Here is a 15,462-nt window from a genome sequence, read left to right as displayed (position 1 = left end):
AGGTGTTCAGCCATCAACATGTTCTCTTCTCTCCTGGAAGTCCTGCTGTGTGTTACTGTCACTAAAGTAGAAAACCTAATGTGACAGAAAAACTGGATCATTTTCACTCATTACAGCTAACAGACACAAATTCGTTACTTATACTTAAGTAGTCAATTTGAAAAACTCAGTGAGTTGAATGTTTGATCTAATGACTTATACTTAGGATTATCAATTAGTATGATGGAAACCCAGTATTTTCTAAGCACTAAGTCAACTATAGTGAAGTCCAGTGAAAGCGTGAAAACCTCCCTACATTCTCTATAGGCACCACAAGTCCACCTAAAGCCCCTGATACACACATACTGTCAAGTCTACAATAATCACTCTGTTCATTACACCTCCTGCAGCCCCCATAGGACCACCATGCTGTGAAATCCCTAGTCTAGAGGTTGTTGGTCTCTGAGCGAGTCAGAAAGGTAAAGCCCAGTAGAGTTGGATACCATCGATTGGGAATATTTTATGGGGTATAGAGAGAAAGTGATTCAACTCAGGAAGGGGGGGGAAGAAAGTGGCTCAGCGGTCTAAGGCACTGCATCTTAGTGCTTGAGGTGTTACTACAGATGCCCTGGTTCAAATCCAGGCTGTAGCACAACTGGCCGTGATTGGGAGTCCCATAGGGTGGCACACAATTGGTCCAGTGTTGTCTGGGTTTGGCTGGTGTAGGCTGTCATTGCTAAATAAGAGTTTGTTCTTAACTGACTTGCCTAGTTAAATAAGATAATTTAAAGCCGAGGGTTGGAAAGTGTGATTGGGCAAAATGTATTTTTATTTTTTGGATTCTGTGTGTATTGTTTTGTATTACAACACTCTTGAAGCTCGAAACAAGCCTTTTCGCTGCAACTGCAAATCTGTGTACACAACCAATAAACTTTGATTTGAGAAGAGAGAACTGGCAGAGGAAGTGACAAGGTCATAAAAGTGTCCGGGTTGTGTTTGAAATCATAGTTACGATCTGTCAAATGCATAGATTCTTACAAGAGTAAACGGATCAGATAAATGCAAGCACCAGAGTGTAAGAGCATTCAGATAGAGATATTGTAGTTTACAGATCAACCTCATTGTATTGATACTGTACCTAAAATACTCCTATGCATCCAGGGTCAGGAATAATTGTGTTGTATAGCGTTTCCCATTGTGTATGAGTGAGCGATTAATTCAGGTTTCTTAGCATGATAGAAATAACAAAGGAATTATTTATGGGTTTGTCCTTCCCCATTATCAACACTAAATTAAAACAGAGGAAGCCATATTTACTCACAGAGGACTTTTATTCCGCTTCTGAATGAAGCAGGTTCAACAAACAGAGAAAATGTCATCACACCCAGATCCCATCTCACCTTTCACAAGATCAGAACAGGGTCTTTACAATACAAAAATAAATTATATAGTTGTGATTGTTATTTTTTTATGCGGGTAACTTTCTCAGGCAAGTTAAGGGCGATAGTCCAATCGAATGGGAAATATGTGGTCACGTGACGTAGTGCGGTAGCGTTTGGTTGGTTGGTTGCGTTACTCCTTGGTGGCCATGTGAGCCATCAGGTCAATGACGCGGTTGCTGTAGCCGAACTCGTTGTCATACCTGGGGAGAGAAGAGACACGGTCAGGTTTCTTCATCACCAAGAATGTGTCTGTGTGGATACGTGTGTGTATTTGCAGAGGATGAATGCGTACCATGTAACCAGCTTGACGAAGTGGTCGTTCAGAGCAATGCCAGCGCCGGCATCAAAGATGGAGGAGTGGGTGTCGCCGTTGAAGTCTGAAGAGACAACCTGTTGCTCCGTGTATCCAAGAATTCCCTTCATGGGTCCATCGGCGGCAGCCTTGACAACCTTCTTGATGGCGTCGTAGCTGGCCTGTGGTTCAAGGAAACGACGTGGGTTGTCAAATTGTTCCATTGTTGCTAAATTTACAATGCTAACTAATCATGTATCAATTCATGTATTGTTTTCTCAACAATGGGCTTTACTGAAATCTTTATTTAACTAGGTGGTCACTGTGTCTAACAACTGGTCCTAGGACAGTTATCTTGTTGCTTGTATCAGCAGGTAAGGTACACCATAGAGACACTCAGACATGATGTGTATTGGCAGTTTGGTAAGGCAGGGGAGGGGCTACTCACAGGCTTCTCCAGACGGACGGTCAGGTCCACCACTGAGACGTTGGGGGTGGGGACACGGAAGGCCATGCCAGTGATCTTGCTGTGAGGAAGAAGAGGGGGTGACAGCAGCGTAAGGTCAAAGTTCAACTTACTCCTCTACAGTTTGATATACAGACATAATGACTGGTTCTTAGACAAATGTCTTTCATTGCTATACACTTTACTGTTGACTGAAAACTGTAGTAATGGCTGACTACTAGTGTTATAAATGTGTAACTGGTTAGTTATTATGCTAGTGTTTTACTGGTGTCTAGTTAGAGGTTGTGAACTTGTGATACTAGTATTATAATTGTATTGTTTTACTGGTTGTTATTAGTTATTTAGTGGTTGTGGTACTGACCCGTTCAGCTCGGGGATGACCTTGCCGACAGCCTTGGCTGCTCCGGTGGAGGCAGGGATGATGTTCTGGCTGGCGCCACGTCCATCCCTCCACAGCTTTCCAGAAGGACCATCAACAGTCTTCTGGGTGGCGGTGACGGCGTGAACAGTGCTCTGAGAGAGAGAGATGTTAAGGGAAGGGAGATGAGAGATCCACATTAAGGAGGTACAGAAGTGGTGGTAGTGGGGGACGGCTGGATAAGAAAAACAGATGGTGTGTCGGTGATCTTAAAAACAGTCCATCCCTTGTTCTGTACTGTTAGTGTTTTGTGTCGGTGTGAAATCTGTCGTTATGTCAGATTATGCCCTCTAGGTGATTAATCCCAGGTGTTGCATTTTAATCCGTACCATCAGACCCTCAATGATGTGGTAGTTATCGTGGATGACCTTGGCCAGGGGAGCCAGGCAGTTGGTTGTGCATGAAGCATTGCTGTGGAGAGAGACGTGCTAAATTAGAGTCTGAACCTCAGAATAGCCAGGCGCTGCAGGTAGTACCTGTTAAGTGGAGGGAGTGTGTGTTCAGTCGGAGGGAAGAGGGTCTCACCTGACAACCTTGAGGGAGTTATCGTACTTCTCGTGGTTGACGCCCATGACGAACATGGGTGCATCAGCGCTGGGAGCGGAGATGACAACCCTCTTGGCACCACCCTTCAGATGGGTCTGGAGGGGGGAGAGATGTTAGAGGAGTCCGTTATTACATTTTTTGTAGCCTGGTTAAATATCGTGGCCTAGTTATTGTATGTATTCAACATAATGCAACACATACAGGTTAAGCCTGATGGGTAAAGTGATGTTATAAAGGAGTTATTTCTGTTCTAATGATATTCCTATATCATACAGTTCTGGATGCTGTGTCTACTGATGGGGATACTTACAGAGGCCTTCTCAATGGTGGTGAAGACACCTGTTGACTCAACTACATAGGTGGCACCAGCATCTCCCCACTTGATGTTAGCTGGGTCTCTCCTGAGAACGAGAGAGAGAAGAGGTTCGGGGTTATGTTATGAGGAAGCAGAGCACCATAGACTAACATTTATATTGTTATAGATTCCACAAGGAGGCGCCATTCCAGAAGGCCACAAGGGACTTCAGGTCTCTCCTGCATATTCTACAGATGCTGACCTGATTTGTATGAATTTCTTCAGATGTGGAAAATGTTTTGAATTATGTGTTATTAAATTAATGAACTCACTCATGGAACACAGTGATTTTGTGTCCATCGATGACCAGCTTGCCACCCTCAGCCTTGACCTCACCATGGAAACGTCCGTGGGTGGAGTCATACTTGAACATGTAGACCTGAAGAGGGAGAAGGAGAGGAGGTGAGTCTCTTGGCCTATTGTTAATAGATCCTAAGTTATGACAGGGCCTTGGTTTGGTCATTGAGGGCGTCAGGGTGACAGCAACATTCAAAGGTCTTAAAGTTATTGAAACCACTTAATAAATTAGGCTGAAGAACTAATGTATACATAAGCTAAATATTTCACTGTCTTAAAACTAACATATATATATAAGGGATCAATACGTCTTTCTACTGATTCAGTGGGCTAGAAGTCCCTGGTCCATTGTAAGCTTTAGGCTACCCACCATGTAGTCCAGGTCGATGAAAGGGTCGTTGATGGCAACAATCTCAACTCCCTTCTTGGAGTGGAATGCAGCACGGGTCACCAGACGCCCGATACGGCCGAATCTGGGGGACAAGACGATTCATTCCATTAATCATTGATGTGACAAGTCACACCCAGTCCTCAACAATACTATGGAATTTCATAAACCTCTCGCTATTGAAAAACAAATGAAGTTGTGGTAGTCCCCCATCTGTCTCTCTCTGTAACAGCTGGTGCCTTACTCAGTAGGGAGCCATGTTTCAAAGGTCACAGATAGAAAGGTCACAGCTACAACTGAACTGACATTTCTGTTCCACAACATCTGACTGTTGTGTAGCACCTCAAGCAAAAGACTAAAGACTGGATATAACAAGCTTTCAGAGAAATCTCAAATGAACATGTGGCGACCTCAAAATACTGTATTTCCATAGAAAGAGGACAGGGTTCAGGGGGTTGTGTACCATAGCCAGCAGAGTAAACAGGACTGAGGCTTTACTCTCTGGGGTGTAAAGTCTGTCTGCCCCTCATGTGGTAATCCTCCACCATGAAGTGAGAGGCCTGTTTGATTAGTAGAGTTACTTTTTAACTAGACAATGAAGGTCCGACAGACAGGCTCTTATACACTGTCCTCCAAGAGGTGGAGAGAGGAGGATAGGAGGGGGAAATGCAGATCCCCAAAGACATTTTCAACTGTAGACTGGACAATAAAACTGTCCTATTCAACTAAGCACAAGGTGACCACTTGTCTACTAGTGAAAACATCAGAGAACAAGAGACCACCAAAGTGGCCATCCCTGGGTTTGTGTTTGTTCTGCTAACCAGAGTGTGCCATCTGCAAAACACAAGTCTCTTCCTGCTCTTTAGTTGCTGAGCTAGTTTAGAGTAAGACAGCTATTAAATGTATAGCCATTGAATATTCTGATGGTTCAGAATGTCAACAAGACACTACTGTACCCCTGACCTTTTCTCCAAAGGGTGCCTGGCTAAAAAAAAAGACTGGCGCAAGAGAGGGTACAGAGAGGAGGGTCATGTAAGCCAAGCTCCTCTCAGGGCTCGTCTGAATACTACACATCACCGGGGATGAGTTGCGCATCATATGAAACTTGTGTTTCTCGCAAACAGAGGGCGGGTCCTTCCAAAAGGGGCATCAGTACTCCCTGTGTGAGGTTACCAGGGTACATCCATTAGTAAGGAATGATGTACTGAAAACTTGATTGTATTGATTACTATATTTTTGTTTTTATTAATTTATATTAGCAAGATTGCCATTTCAAATAGATATCTGGTTTTAAAGCGTAAACTCTGCACTGGGTCAAGCCAGAGTAGGAGATTCTAACCCTGTGTGTGGTGGTGATACATTGTTAGATTGTGTGTGTGGTGTTAGTTAAGGCGTTAAATGAAAATGTATCTTACCCATTGACACCTACTTTCACCATTTTGCCTGAGTTGGTCTAGTCCTCTGTGGGGGGAGAGAGAAGGAGAGACATTAGCTATTAAAACAAATATTGACCATCCATTATGATTTCTGGGGGATTTCCATACTTTATGGCATAGAACTTTGCAACCGAGTTATAGCGTTAAGGTAAGCAGAGGCATAGAGAACATAGCATTAGAGAGATAAGAGTATGCCATAGGTTCCCTTGAATAGATATCTACACATCAAATGTCTGCAACTCATAGTAAGTTTATGCAAAGAAGAAGTACACTAGGCCAATAGACCAAGACATGCATTTAAAAGTACAGAAAAATGTTTTACACTGGAGTAAATGTGCAATAGTCTATTTAAGCAAGTAACAGTTATGAACTTTGAAAGTCTAAACTTTGCGTCAGGGATTCAGAGTTCAATCACGGCAGATTGAAGTCACTTTAACAAGAGGTTTGAATAGTCTTTTCTAAAGAGAAAAACCCCTATATACATCAAGTAGTTGGAGCTGCATCTCATCAACTATGACATTAAATAAATGGCCACGCATGAAACAAGTCTTAGAATAAAACAAACAATTGTAAGGTTGTCAAGCTGACAATCTGCGTAATCTTCTTGCTATCTAGGCCCATATTAACCCCAGCCATTAACTTAGTTAGATATCCTAATGTAGCCGTTGATTGGTCATTTACCGTTTGTGAGATGCCTCAATCCTGTCTTACGACTTTCGGGTGTGAGTGGGGACCGGCAGAGCTGGGCAACCTATTTATTTCCACCCTGTATGGACACGCCCCTTTGTGTGCTACGGGCTCTAAACCCCGCCCCTTTCAGAATGTCAAGGTCATAAGGAAGTTGTGACGAGTCAGCCTATTAGACATGCAGTTTATGTAGCCTAACAATAACGCTGCATTAGCTATAGTACGAAAACATTCGTTGAAATACTTAATTATTCAAATGAGTCTTGCGTGTTCACCCCCTTGCCTGCTATTTAAACTAAAGCTGGCTTAAAGTAGCATTGATTTTGTGGGTGATAGTGAATAGTGTAGGCCTAAATATTGATTTAAGTGCTTTCACTTTGATTTCTTTTGCTTTCTGGGAAGTTCATCAGACTCTCTGTATCTGTCTGAATATATGGCCCTCTTTTTTTCACTGAAGGCCACCACGTTCAACCAATAGATTTTATTAACACTGAATGATTTTTTTGTATATATTTTTAATCCTTCCCATAACTTTAATTCTGAAGCATAGGAACAGATGACGCAACACTACACAGATATAATAAGTCCTTGGATGGCCAAATGATATAATAGAGGGTCTGATCCTGTGTGACCTTCTCACTAGATAGGGAGAGCCAGACAGCGAGAGCAAACGGGGATCAAATCACTTTCCTCCACAGTGTGACATTTACAGTCCAAAGACCACGACCCTTCACTTTCAACCTCTCTCTCTCTCCTCTCCTTCTCCTGCCTGGGGTGTGAGGAGGGCTGTGTGGACCTATGGCCATGCCCTGGTCAGGTCAGTCTATAGAATCTGAACACATCACATTTTGCACATTCTCATGCTTTAGGCTTAGACACAGTTCTCACAGAAATAACTTGTGTGGGTGTGTTTTGTCTGTCTACTCAAGTGACTGTGTCTAAGGAGTTGAGTTCTATCTATGTCAGAGTAACCGAATGGCAAGTCTGGTTATAACACAAGACTGGGTCTGTGGATCTGGTTTTGTTCACTTGGTGTCTCAAAAGAACATTATGAACAAGAAAACCCAAGGATTTGAGTTCTGTAAATGAAGCTACCCCTCCAGCCTTGTCTTATGTACAGAAATCCAGTCTGTCTGGCCGTGGTAGGGACTAGTATATATGTAGCCCTGTGTCATGTGGCAACTTTTCCTAATTTGAAAGCCTCATCTTTTGCTTTAACATGAAACAGCCCACCTTGTATATTCTAGTGTACCACCCTCCTAAACCTAAACCTAATAGTTGGTTCATTGCAGAATTCTCTGACCTCTGTCTTTGGTTATGTCTAAATATGACAGGGTTATTCTTGGAGATCTAAACATTCATGTGTTTAGCCCAAATAATGCACTAGCTAGGGAGTTTTGAACCCGTTAGGAGCCTTTAACTTTGTGCTACATGCCACAGGGCCGACACACAACCAAGGCCATACTGTTGATCTGGTGCTGTCCTATGGTCCGAATATTGATTACTTGGAAACTATTGATGTGTGTCTCTGACAATCTCAGTGTTGTTTTTAAAATGCTTCCTCCTACTCCTCCTAAAAATGTGTTTGTCACCACTCACTCTCACATCATTATCTCCACTTCTCCTAGTAAGTTCATCTACCAATGCCTTCTGATCCTCTACTACTCCTGTTATTTGTCGTCACAACGAGGATTTTCTGGGAAGCTTCAGTGATGTATGTGAGGCTACTTTAGACTCCGTGGCACCAGTTAAAAGCAGAAATAAACTGCTGGCCAGCGTCTCACCATGGTTAAATGACCACACATCTGCTTTAAATAGTGAACTTGGAAAGGCTGAACGTAAATGGAAGGCCTGCAAACTTCAAGTATTCTATGAGATAATGAAGGAGCTGATGAGAAATGATAATGTTGCGGGTTAAAGATGCAAGAGCGAACTACTTCTCTACCCTGACCTCTGAGAACTCCCACAACTTTAGAATATTTTAGATCCCAGATTGGCAGTAGCTGACTCCATACCAGCGTTGCTGGCCAGGAGGCACTTGAGGCAACTACTCTGAGGCTGTCTACTGCTTCCTTTTTCTCCTTTGAGCAAATATTATTTGAGTCCCTCCTTGATACTGTAGGTCACATGAAGACCTCCTCCTGCCCCTTGGACATGATCCCTGCTAGATCACTCCTACTGTTGGGTTGGCCCTTACATTCTGCCTATTGTAAGCAGCTCCCTGACTTCTGGCTCCTTTTCAGCCTATTTTAAAACTGATCTGGTCCAACCTCTCCTTAAAGAGTCCAATATAGACCCCTCCTCACTGACTAATTATAGACTTATCTCTAAACTTTTTCTCCAAGATTTTTTGAAAAAGTAAAGCTTTTCAAGCTTATTTGAGTATGAACAACTTATTTGAAAAATTCCAGTGTGTCTTCCGCTGTTTGATACTATTGATCATAATGTTCTTGTCAACCGGCTGTAGAGGTGGATGGGAATCTCCGGCGTTGCCCTCGACTGGTTCAGGTCATATTTATGTAACAGATATTTCTCAGTGAACATATGTGGCTCAGTATCGTCCCTATTCACGATGGTGTCCCTCGGGTCAATTCTGGGGTCAAATCCTTTTTTCCCTGAAACACATTAAATGACTTTTGTCCATTTATGATTACCTTTTTTTTTTACATTTTTAAAGCAATGAGCATGTGCAATGACAATTATAAAATGAAAGGACACATCTATGGTTAATAAAAAAATGCTGGATACCATTACTGCCTATGTGGTTGCTGGTTTGAAAGGTTGATGGTTTGAATCCTCAAACCGACTACTGTAGGTGAAAAATCAGTTGATGTGGCCTTGAGCAAGGCACTTAACCCTAATAATGGCTGATTCCTGGCCATGAACACACTCTCAGAGGGTTGTCCAAAAAAATCCCCCCAAAAAATCGAATTCACACGTGTATGAAACACACTTGTACATGTGTGAAATAGTACAAATGTAAACACCCAATTAACTATATTGCAAAATGTAAATTGGTTTTCAATCATTTCTTCTAATCATAAATGTCCCATTAGGTCAATAAGGACTTGTTGGAACCAGGGAGGGACGTCAGTGATCTTCTCTTTCTGCTCTCGAAAGGAATATAAAATGACCAATTAGTAGTCTGAACCCTTAGGCCTTTGGTCCATACGCCTCTACAAGCAAAACACATAACAACCTGTACCTAAATATCACAGTGAAGGAAATAACACAGAACTAGCGTTACATGTTCTCAAACACAGAGCGACATGCCATGACCCATGACCCATGACACATGAACAACATGTTCAACAGCAGAATAGCAGTAATGCCACCCTGCACTAATATTTTTGTCACAGGGGTTGTGATTTAGGGTGGTGACGAGCCAATGACCTGGGCATATTTGAACTACCACGACCCCATGTGAACACGCACTGCTCCGCTGCACAGCTTAAGGTCAGAGAAGTGAAGTAAAGGTTGTTCTATAAATAGAATCAGACCGGTCTACTCCTTGGTGGATGGTATTGTGTACTGTATTTGACCCTGCTTAATATCACACCACATGATCACACAGTCATCATAGGTCATACTATAGTCCATGATAAGCTAATATAAAGGCCAACTTCTCCCTTAATTGAGGGTTTTCATGTAGGCCTACAGATTTCTGTAAGAAAATGTTTCATTTGTGTCTGATAACTAACCAACTCAACAGTGAATTATGTTCAGATTTGTGTAGTGCTTTTGAGAAAATCAGAGGAAGCCAAAAGTAGTTTAGAATACTAAAGAGGAGCCATGGGCTTAAATCTAGACCCAGAAGACCCTAGACCAGACGCTGTGAGGCTGAGAGTACAAGAAGACTACTGCTGTAGGCTATGTGTCAATATACAGTGCTTTCTGCAATTATTGGGACAGTGAAAAAAAAAATTCTTTTGGATCTATACTCTAAAAGTTTGGATTTTGAAATCAAACAATGACCATGAGGTTAAAGTGCAGACTGTCAGATTTAATTTGAGGGTATCTTCATCCATATCGGGTGAACCGTTTAGAAATTACAACACTTTTGGAACATTGTCCCCCCATTTTTAGGGGAGCAAAAGTCTTGGGACAAATTCACTTATGTGTATTAAAGTAGTAACAAGATAATTGTGCGTCTGTAACTTTCTCACTCATCCTTATTCACAATTCATTCAGGACTATCCATAATCATGGTAGCATCCACAGTAATGTAGAAGTGTTTAGAAACATATTCTATTCTTATTTTCAATAAAAGTGACTCCAAAATGACACAATACATTATTTACTATTCATTTCTATTGGGCACAAAATAATCTGAAACTCAACCAAACAAACTGCAAATGCATCCAACAAGTTTGTAGAGTCACAAGCTTGATGTAGTCATTGGTGCTATTAATATGAGACCAAATATTAAACTTTGACTGCTTTAATAGAGCAATCCTACAACCCTGGTGTTGCCAGCACTGTTCATGCTCCGACTAACTTGAGTTATCTGAAAATGTCTTCAGATTTGACCTCTGGTAAAACATGCATCAGAAAGGTGTACAGCTGGGTTCATATGCTGCTGAATTATCATCAGTCTCATAATGTCCATTAACAGAGTCCAGCACAAAGTCTGAAGTCTGGAATGCACTTCGGTTTGGACCTTGCAACATGACAGACTAATTCAGACTGACCTCTTGTGGTTTACTTTAGGGACTGCATCCAGTCTTTCAACCTGAGTTAACCTCTTCTGTGACGAACACACGACTGAATCTCTAGAGCCCTCAAATTCAGCTCTGGACCTCGAAGTCAGTTCCACTGCATTTTTTCATTGTTCCCCTCTAATCAGGGACTTGTTTAGAGCTGGGACACCAGGTGTGTGCAATTAATTACCAGGTAGAACAGAAAATGAGCAGGCTCCAGACCTCGTAGGGTCAGAGTTGAGTACCCCTGCTCTAGAGACTCTCAGTATCCATCTCCCAACCTCTAATGCACTCTATTGACCCTGGTGAAATACCCTCTTTCCCCAACCCAGAACTGACCCTGGTGAAATGCCCTCTTTCCCCAACCCAGAACTGACCCTTTTGAAATGCCCTCTTTCCCCAACCCAGAACTGACCCTGGTGAAATGCCCTCTTTCCCCAACCCAGAACTGACCCTTTTGAAATGCCCTCTTTCCCCAACCCAGAACTGACCCTGGTGAAATGCCCTCTTTCCCCAAACCAGAACTGTATTTAAAGAGAAAAGATGATGTTCTGTTTGGGAAGTACTTGTCATATAGACAAGAGTTAACTCCCTTCTATAAGTGAGATACTAACGACATAGTAAATTCAGTTTGGAAGCATCAGTGGTAGCTTGATTAGTGTAGCTCCAAGCCCTAATTGGTCCTCCCACACAACCCCACCATGTAATGCAGGCATTTAATTTAGCTCGGAGGAAGACATGTACCTTCTCTCTCTCCCTCAGCTGCCTGTGGCAGATTTAATCAAAACGACCATGGAAACAGCGGTATAAATATCTGCTGTGAGAAATTGAATCTTCCAATTCAATGGAAATGCATGAATATGTAGATGACGCATGTCAATATGAAATGAACAAATGGAGGAGTAGAGGATTGAGGATGATTCTGCCACTGGAAGATGTCAGGACTTTAATAGAACACAACACTCAATACAACATGTTTCAGTGTACATTTATTCATGCCAAATGTATGTCAAATCAATAGCAGAGAGAAGAAACATTTGACTTTAATTATATTATTATCTTTTTTCAAATATTTATTTCCATTAAACATGCCATAACACAACTATTCCTGCAGGATTAACAAGGACAATATTAGTCAAGAAAGACAACTTTTAAATACCTAGTTTTGAATAAAGTGCAGGTATACTGTCAAAACAACACTCAGAGACTTAAAATAGAATAACAGCTTGATGTAAACATAACTCTGATACTTTGAAGATTCAAATGAATAGATGTACAATATAAGTACAGCTAACCCCTTCCAACAGCCAGGAGACATACAGAGTAACTGTCACTAAGCTCGATGGAACCACATTAGCAATACAGCAAGTACACTACAGCTACGCTACATGTAGACCTCCTTTGTACTCACATTAACATCCTTGTATTCACCGCATGTGTGTAAATGACTGTGTGCTGTGTAGCAGCCTACTGTGTGTTCGTCCTCATATCCCCTGAGGGACGTCAGTCTCTTCCTCTCTCTCCACTAGCAGCCCAGTCCACTCATTGACCCGATCCTGTCCAGTTTGAGTCCGAAGCATCCTCGGTTCCACCCCCTCCTCGACCGGTCCGTCACAGCTCTTTTCTGATTGGCCAGGGTCCCCTTCAGGAGGCGGAGCCAGGTGCTGTCGCCCTGTGCTGGTATGTCAGCCCATTTCGGGTACTCAGCGACTTTGACCCCGGAAGTGAAAGCCGAGGAGGGCTCCTCTGGTTGGCTGCTCACCAGGTTCTCCAGGTCATCCAGGGTCAGGTCGTTGTAGCGATCCAGAAACTGCTCAACAAACTAGGCAGGAACAACAAATATGCTGTTATTATTATGCAATAAACATGTTATTATTACTACGCAGAAAAGTCACGAGAGCTCCGTAAAAAAGATATTGATGATCCATCTCTGCCCTCAATCCAAATATACCCTCTACTCCCCTCTTCCCCATCTCCCCTCTGTCCCACTCTCCCCCTACTCTCCCCAGCTCCCCCTACTCTCCCCCTCTCCCCATCTCCCCTCTGTCCCACTCTCCCCATCTCCCCTCTGTCCCACTTTCCCCATCTCCCCTCTGTCCCACTCTCCCCATCTCCCCTCTGTCCCACTCTCCCCATCTCCCCTCTGTCCCACTCTCCCCTACTCTCCCCAGCTCCCCCCTACTCTCCCCATCTCCCCTCTGTCCCACTCTCCCCATCTCCCCTCTGTCCCACTCTCCCCTCTGTCCCACTCTCCCCAGCTCCCTCTGTCCCACTCTCCCCATCTCCCCTCTGTCCCACTCTCCCCTCTGTCCCACTCTCCCCAGCTCCCCTCTGTCCCACTCTCCCCATCTCCCCTCTGTCCCACTCTCCCCATCTCCCCTCTGTCCCACTCTCCCCATCTCCCCTCTATCCCACTCTCCCCAGCTCCCCCTACTCTCCCCAGCTCCCCCTACTCTCTCCCTCCCTAACTTTCCACTCCCCCCTCCTTCTCCATACCCATATCCCTTCTTCCTATTCTCCTCCCACTACCCCTCTCCCTTAACCCTCCTTACCTGGATGGCATCAGGTGAGGGGTGCAGGGTGCGCCCCTCTGTGTGCCCCAGGGGTGCGATCAGGAGCAGAGCAGCACAGAGCAGAGCTGGGTACAGCATGGCAGCGGTGAGTAGAGGGAGGGCGGGAACAGTAATGCAGGAGACTGGCTGGACACGACTACACTGACACTGCAATGACAACAGAATTCTGTAAAAACAGAGAGGAATTAATATTAATATGCCAATATAGATAATACAGTGACTATTGATACAACTATAATACATCTCTAAAACCATACAGAAAAATGTTTATGACTACACATCACACAGAGCAATGACCACCACCACGACTCTGCTGACCATAAAGATAAATCCATGATCATGCTTTATGATGGCTTTTAATACCCTGATGTTAATAATCAAATACATGAGAAAAACTTCATTTTCGCCAAGGGAGAAATTGCCTTGTACACACAATATACTGCTGTATGAAAATCTGAGACGAGGTAGAAATTGTGACATTATGTCTGTAAAAAATCAGATCTACAAATGAGCCCCTGATTCCTCTATAACAAATCAGTACATTATACTTCCTGGTTCTTCATGATCAAATAGACATGGAAGCATTTAAGTATTTACTCAGGAATAATAATTATTACATGATAATAACGTACTAAATAAAATAAAACATTCATTGTATACAATGAAATATGCAGCAATACCTACTTTTTGGTACAAATTCCATCTTCCTCTTTATCTACTCAACCTGAAAGCACAGGTGCATAACCTCTCACCCTTTCGCTAAACGAACAAATAAAGAATGCATGAAATAACTCACACTTTATTGTCTTCTTCTCTTGTCTCCGATGCTGTGGGTCACTGTGTGCTCTCACAGGCTGGCTGCATCTCTCTCTCACGCAGTCTTTCCCTCTCTATCAGCTACCTCTCACTGTTTAGCACCTGCTGAAAGCATCACTATCTCACGCTTTGCCCCTCCTTTTCTCCTCTTCCCTCTCTCTCAGTGATGTTATTGAAGGGATGAGTTTGCCTCTTGTGTTCGCTTGGCAGTGGTTTAATGTTAGTGTATCAGCTGGGATGATGAGGTGGGTTTATACCGGCAAACATCCTCCCTCCGGCCCCCTCCATCTCCCCTCCCCTAATTCATCACTGGGATGATGTCATGGCAGTAGGAGTGTTTGTCATCACCAAGGTGACTAGAGGTTGCCGGTGGCCACACATCTCCCCTGCTTGGAACACAATGATGTCACGGGAGGACACCCGCCAGGGTCAAAGGGCAAACAGAAACATGACAAGAGCGCCCAATGGGTACAGTGGCTGGGGAGGACCAATTTTTTGTAACTGGACCTACAGTGGAGGTCGTCCTCCATCGGTTTGGTAACCCCACCACCCCATCAGTAGGTGTGTATATCCCTGCACTGTATTTGTGTCATAGCATCTCTGCTGTGTCATTGCAAAGCCTCACTTTCCATCCTGTGTGTTTATAGCCTCGCTCTACCCTGTGTGTTTATAGCCTCGCTCTACCCTGTGTGTTTATAGCCTCGCTCTACCCTGTACCCTGTGTGTTTATAGCCTCGCTCTACCCTGTGTGTTTATAGCCTCGCTCTACCCTGTACCCTGTGTGTTTATAGCCTCACTCTACCCTGTGTTTTTATAGCCTCGCTCTACCCTGTGTGTTTATAGCCTCGCTCTACCCTGTGTGTTTATAGCCTCGCTCTACCCTGTACCCTGTGTGTTTATAGCCTCGCTCTACCCTGTACCCTGCGTGTTTATAGGTCTCGCTCTACCCTGTGTGTTTATAGCCTCGCTCTACTCTGTGTGTTTATAGCCTCACTCTACCCTGTGTGTTTATAGCCTGACTCTACCCTGTATGTTTATAGTCTCGCTCTACTCTGTGTGTTTATAGC

The 15,462-nt window shown here is 43.5% G+C and overlaps 2 protein-coding genes across 4 annotated transcripts; both read right to left on the bottom strand.

The window, feature by feature from the left end:
* Positions 1–1,291: 1,291 nt before the first annotated feature.
* LOC106575942 (glyceraldehyde-3-phosphate dehydrogenase) lies at positions 1,292–6,429 on the bottom strand. 2 transcript variants are annotated; one of them, XM_014152708.2, is made up of 11 exons: positions 6,301–6,429; positions 5,599–5,644; positions 4,166–4,268; positions 3,771–3,877; positions 3,454–3,544; positions 3,150–3,238; positions 2,927–3,008; positions 2,541–2,692; positions 2,162–2,240; positions 1,714–1,895; positions 1,292–1,621 (listed from the first exon to the last, which is right to left on the bottom strand). In XM_014152708.2, the coding sequence occupies exons 2-11, from the start codon at positions 5,619–5,621 to the stop codon at positions 1,552–1,554; spliced, it is 978 nt and encodes a 325-aa protein (XP_014008183.1). In that variant the 5' UTR covers positions 5,622–5,644; positions 6,301–6,429; the 3' UTR covers positions 1,292–1,551. The 2 variants fall into 2 exon arrangements, with proteins under 2 accessions (XP_014008183.1, XP_014008176.1); XM_014152701.2 differs by having other exon boundaries at positions 3,123–3,238; positions 6,301–6,420.
* Positions 6,430–11,982: 5,553 nt separating this feature from the next.
* Positions 11,983–14,664, bottom strand: nppcl (natriuretic peptide C-like). Of its 2 annotated transcripts, none has more exons than XM_014152729.2 (3): positions 14,376–14,664; positions 13,559–13,745; positions 11,983–12,828 (listed from the first exon to the last, which is right to left on the bottom strand). In XM_014152729.2, the coding sequence occupies exons 2-3, from the start codon at positions 13,655–13,657 to the stop codon at positions 12,532–12,534; spliced, it is 396 nt and encodes a 131-aa protein (XP_014008204.2). In that variant the 5' UTR covers positions 13,658–13,745; positions 14,376–14,664; the 3' UTR covers positions 11,983–12,531. The 2 variants fall into 2 exon arrangements, with proteins under 2 accessions (XP_014008204.2, XP_014008211.2); XM_014152736.2 differs by having other exon boundaries at positions 14,264–14,624.
* Between the last annotated feature and the right edge of the window lie 798 nt (positions 14,665–15,462).

Source organism: Salmo salar, chromosome ssa02, assembly GCF_905237065.1.
Source record: "Salmo salar chromosome ssa02, Ssal_v3.1, whole genome shotgun sequence".
Lineage (NCBI taxonomy): Eukaryota > Metazoa > Chordata > Actinopteri > Salmoniformes > Salmonidae > Salmo > Salmo salar.
The sequence above is the reverse complement of the archived record's forward strand: the minus strand, read 5'-3'. Positions and strand labels throughout refer to the sequence as shown.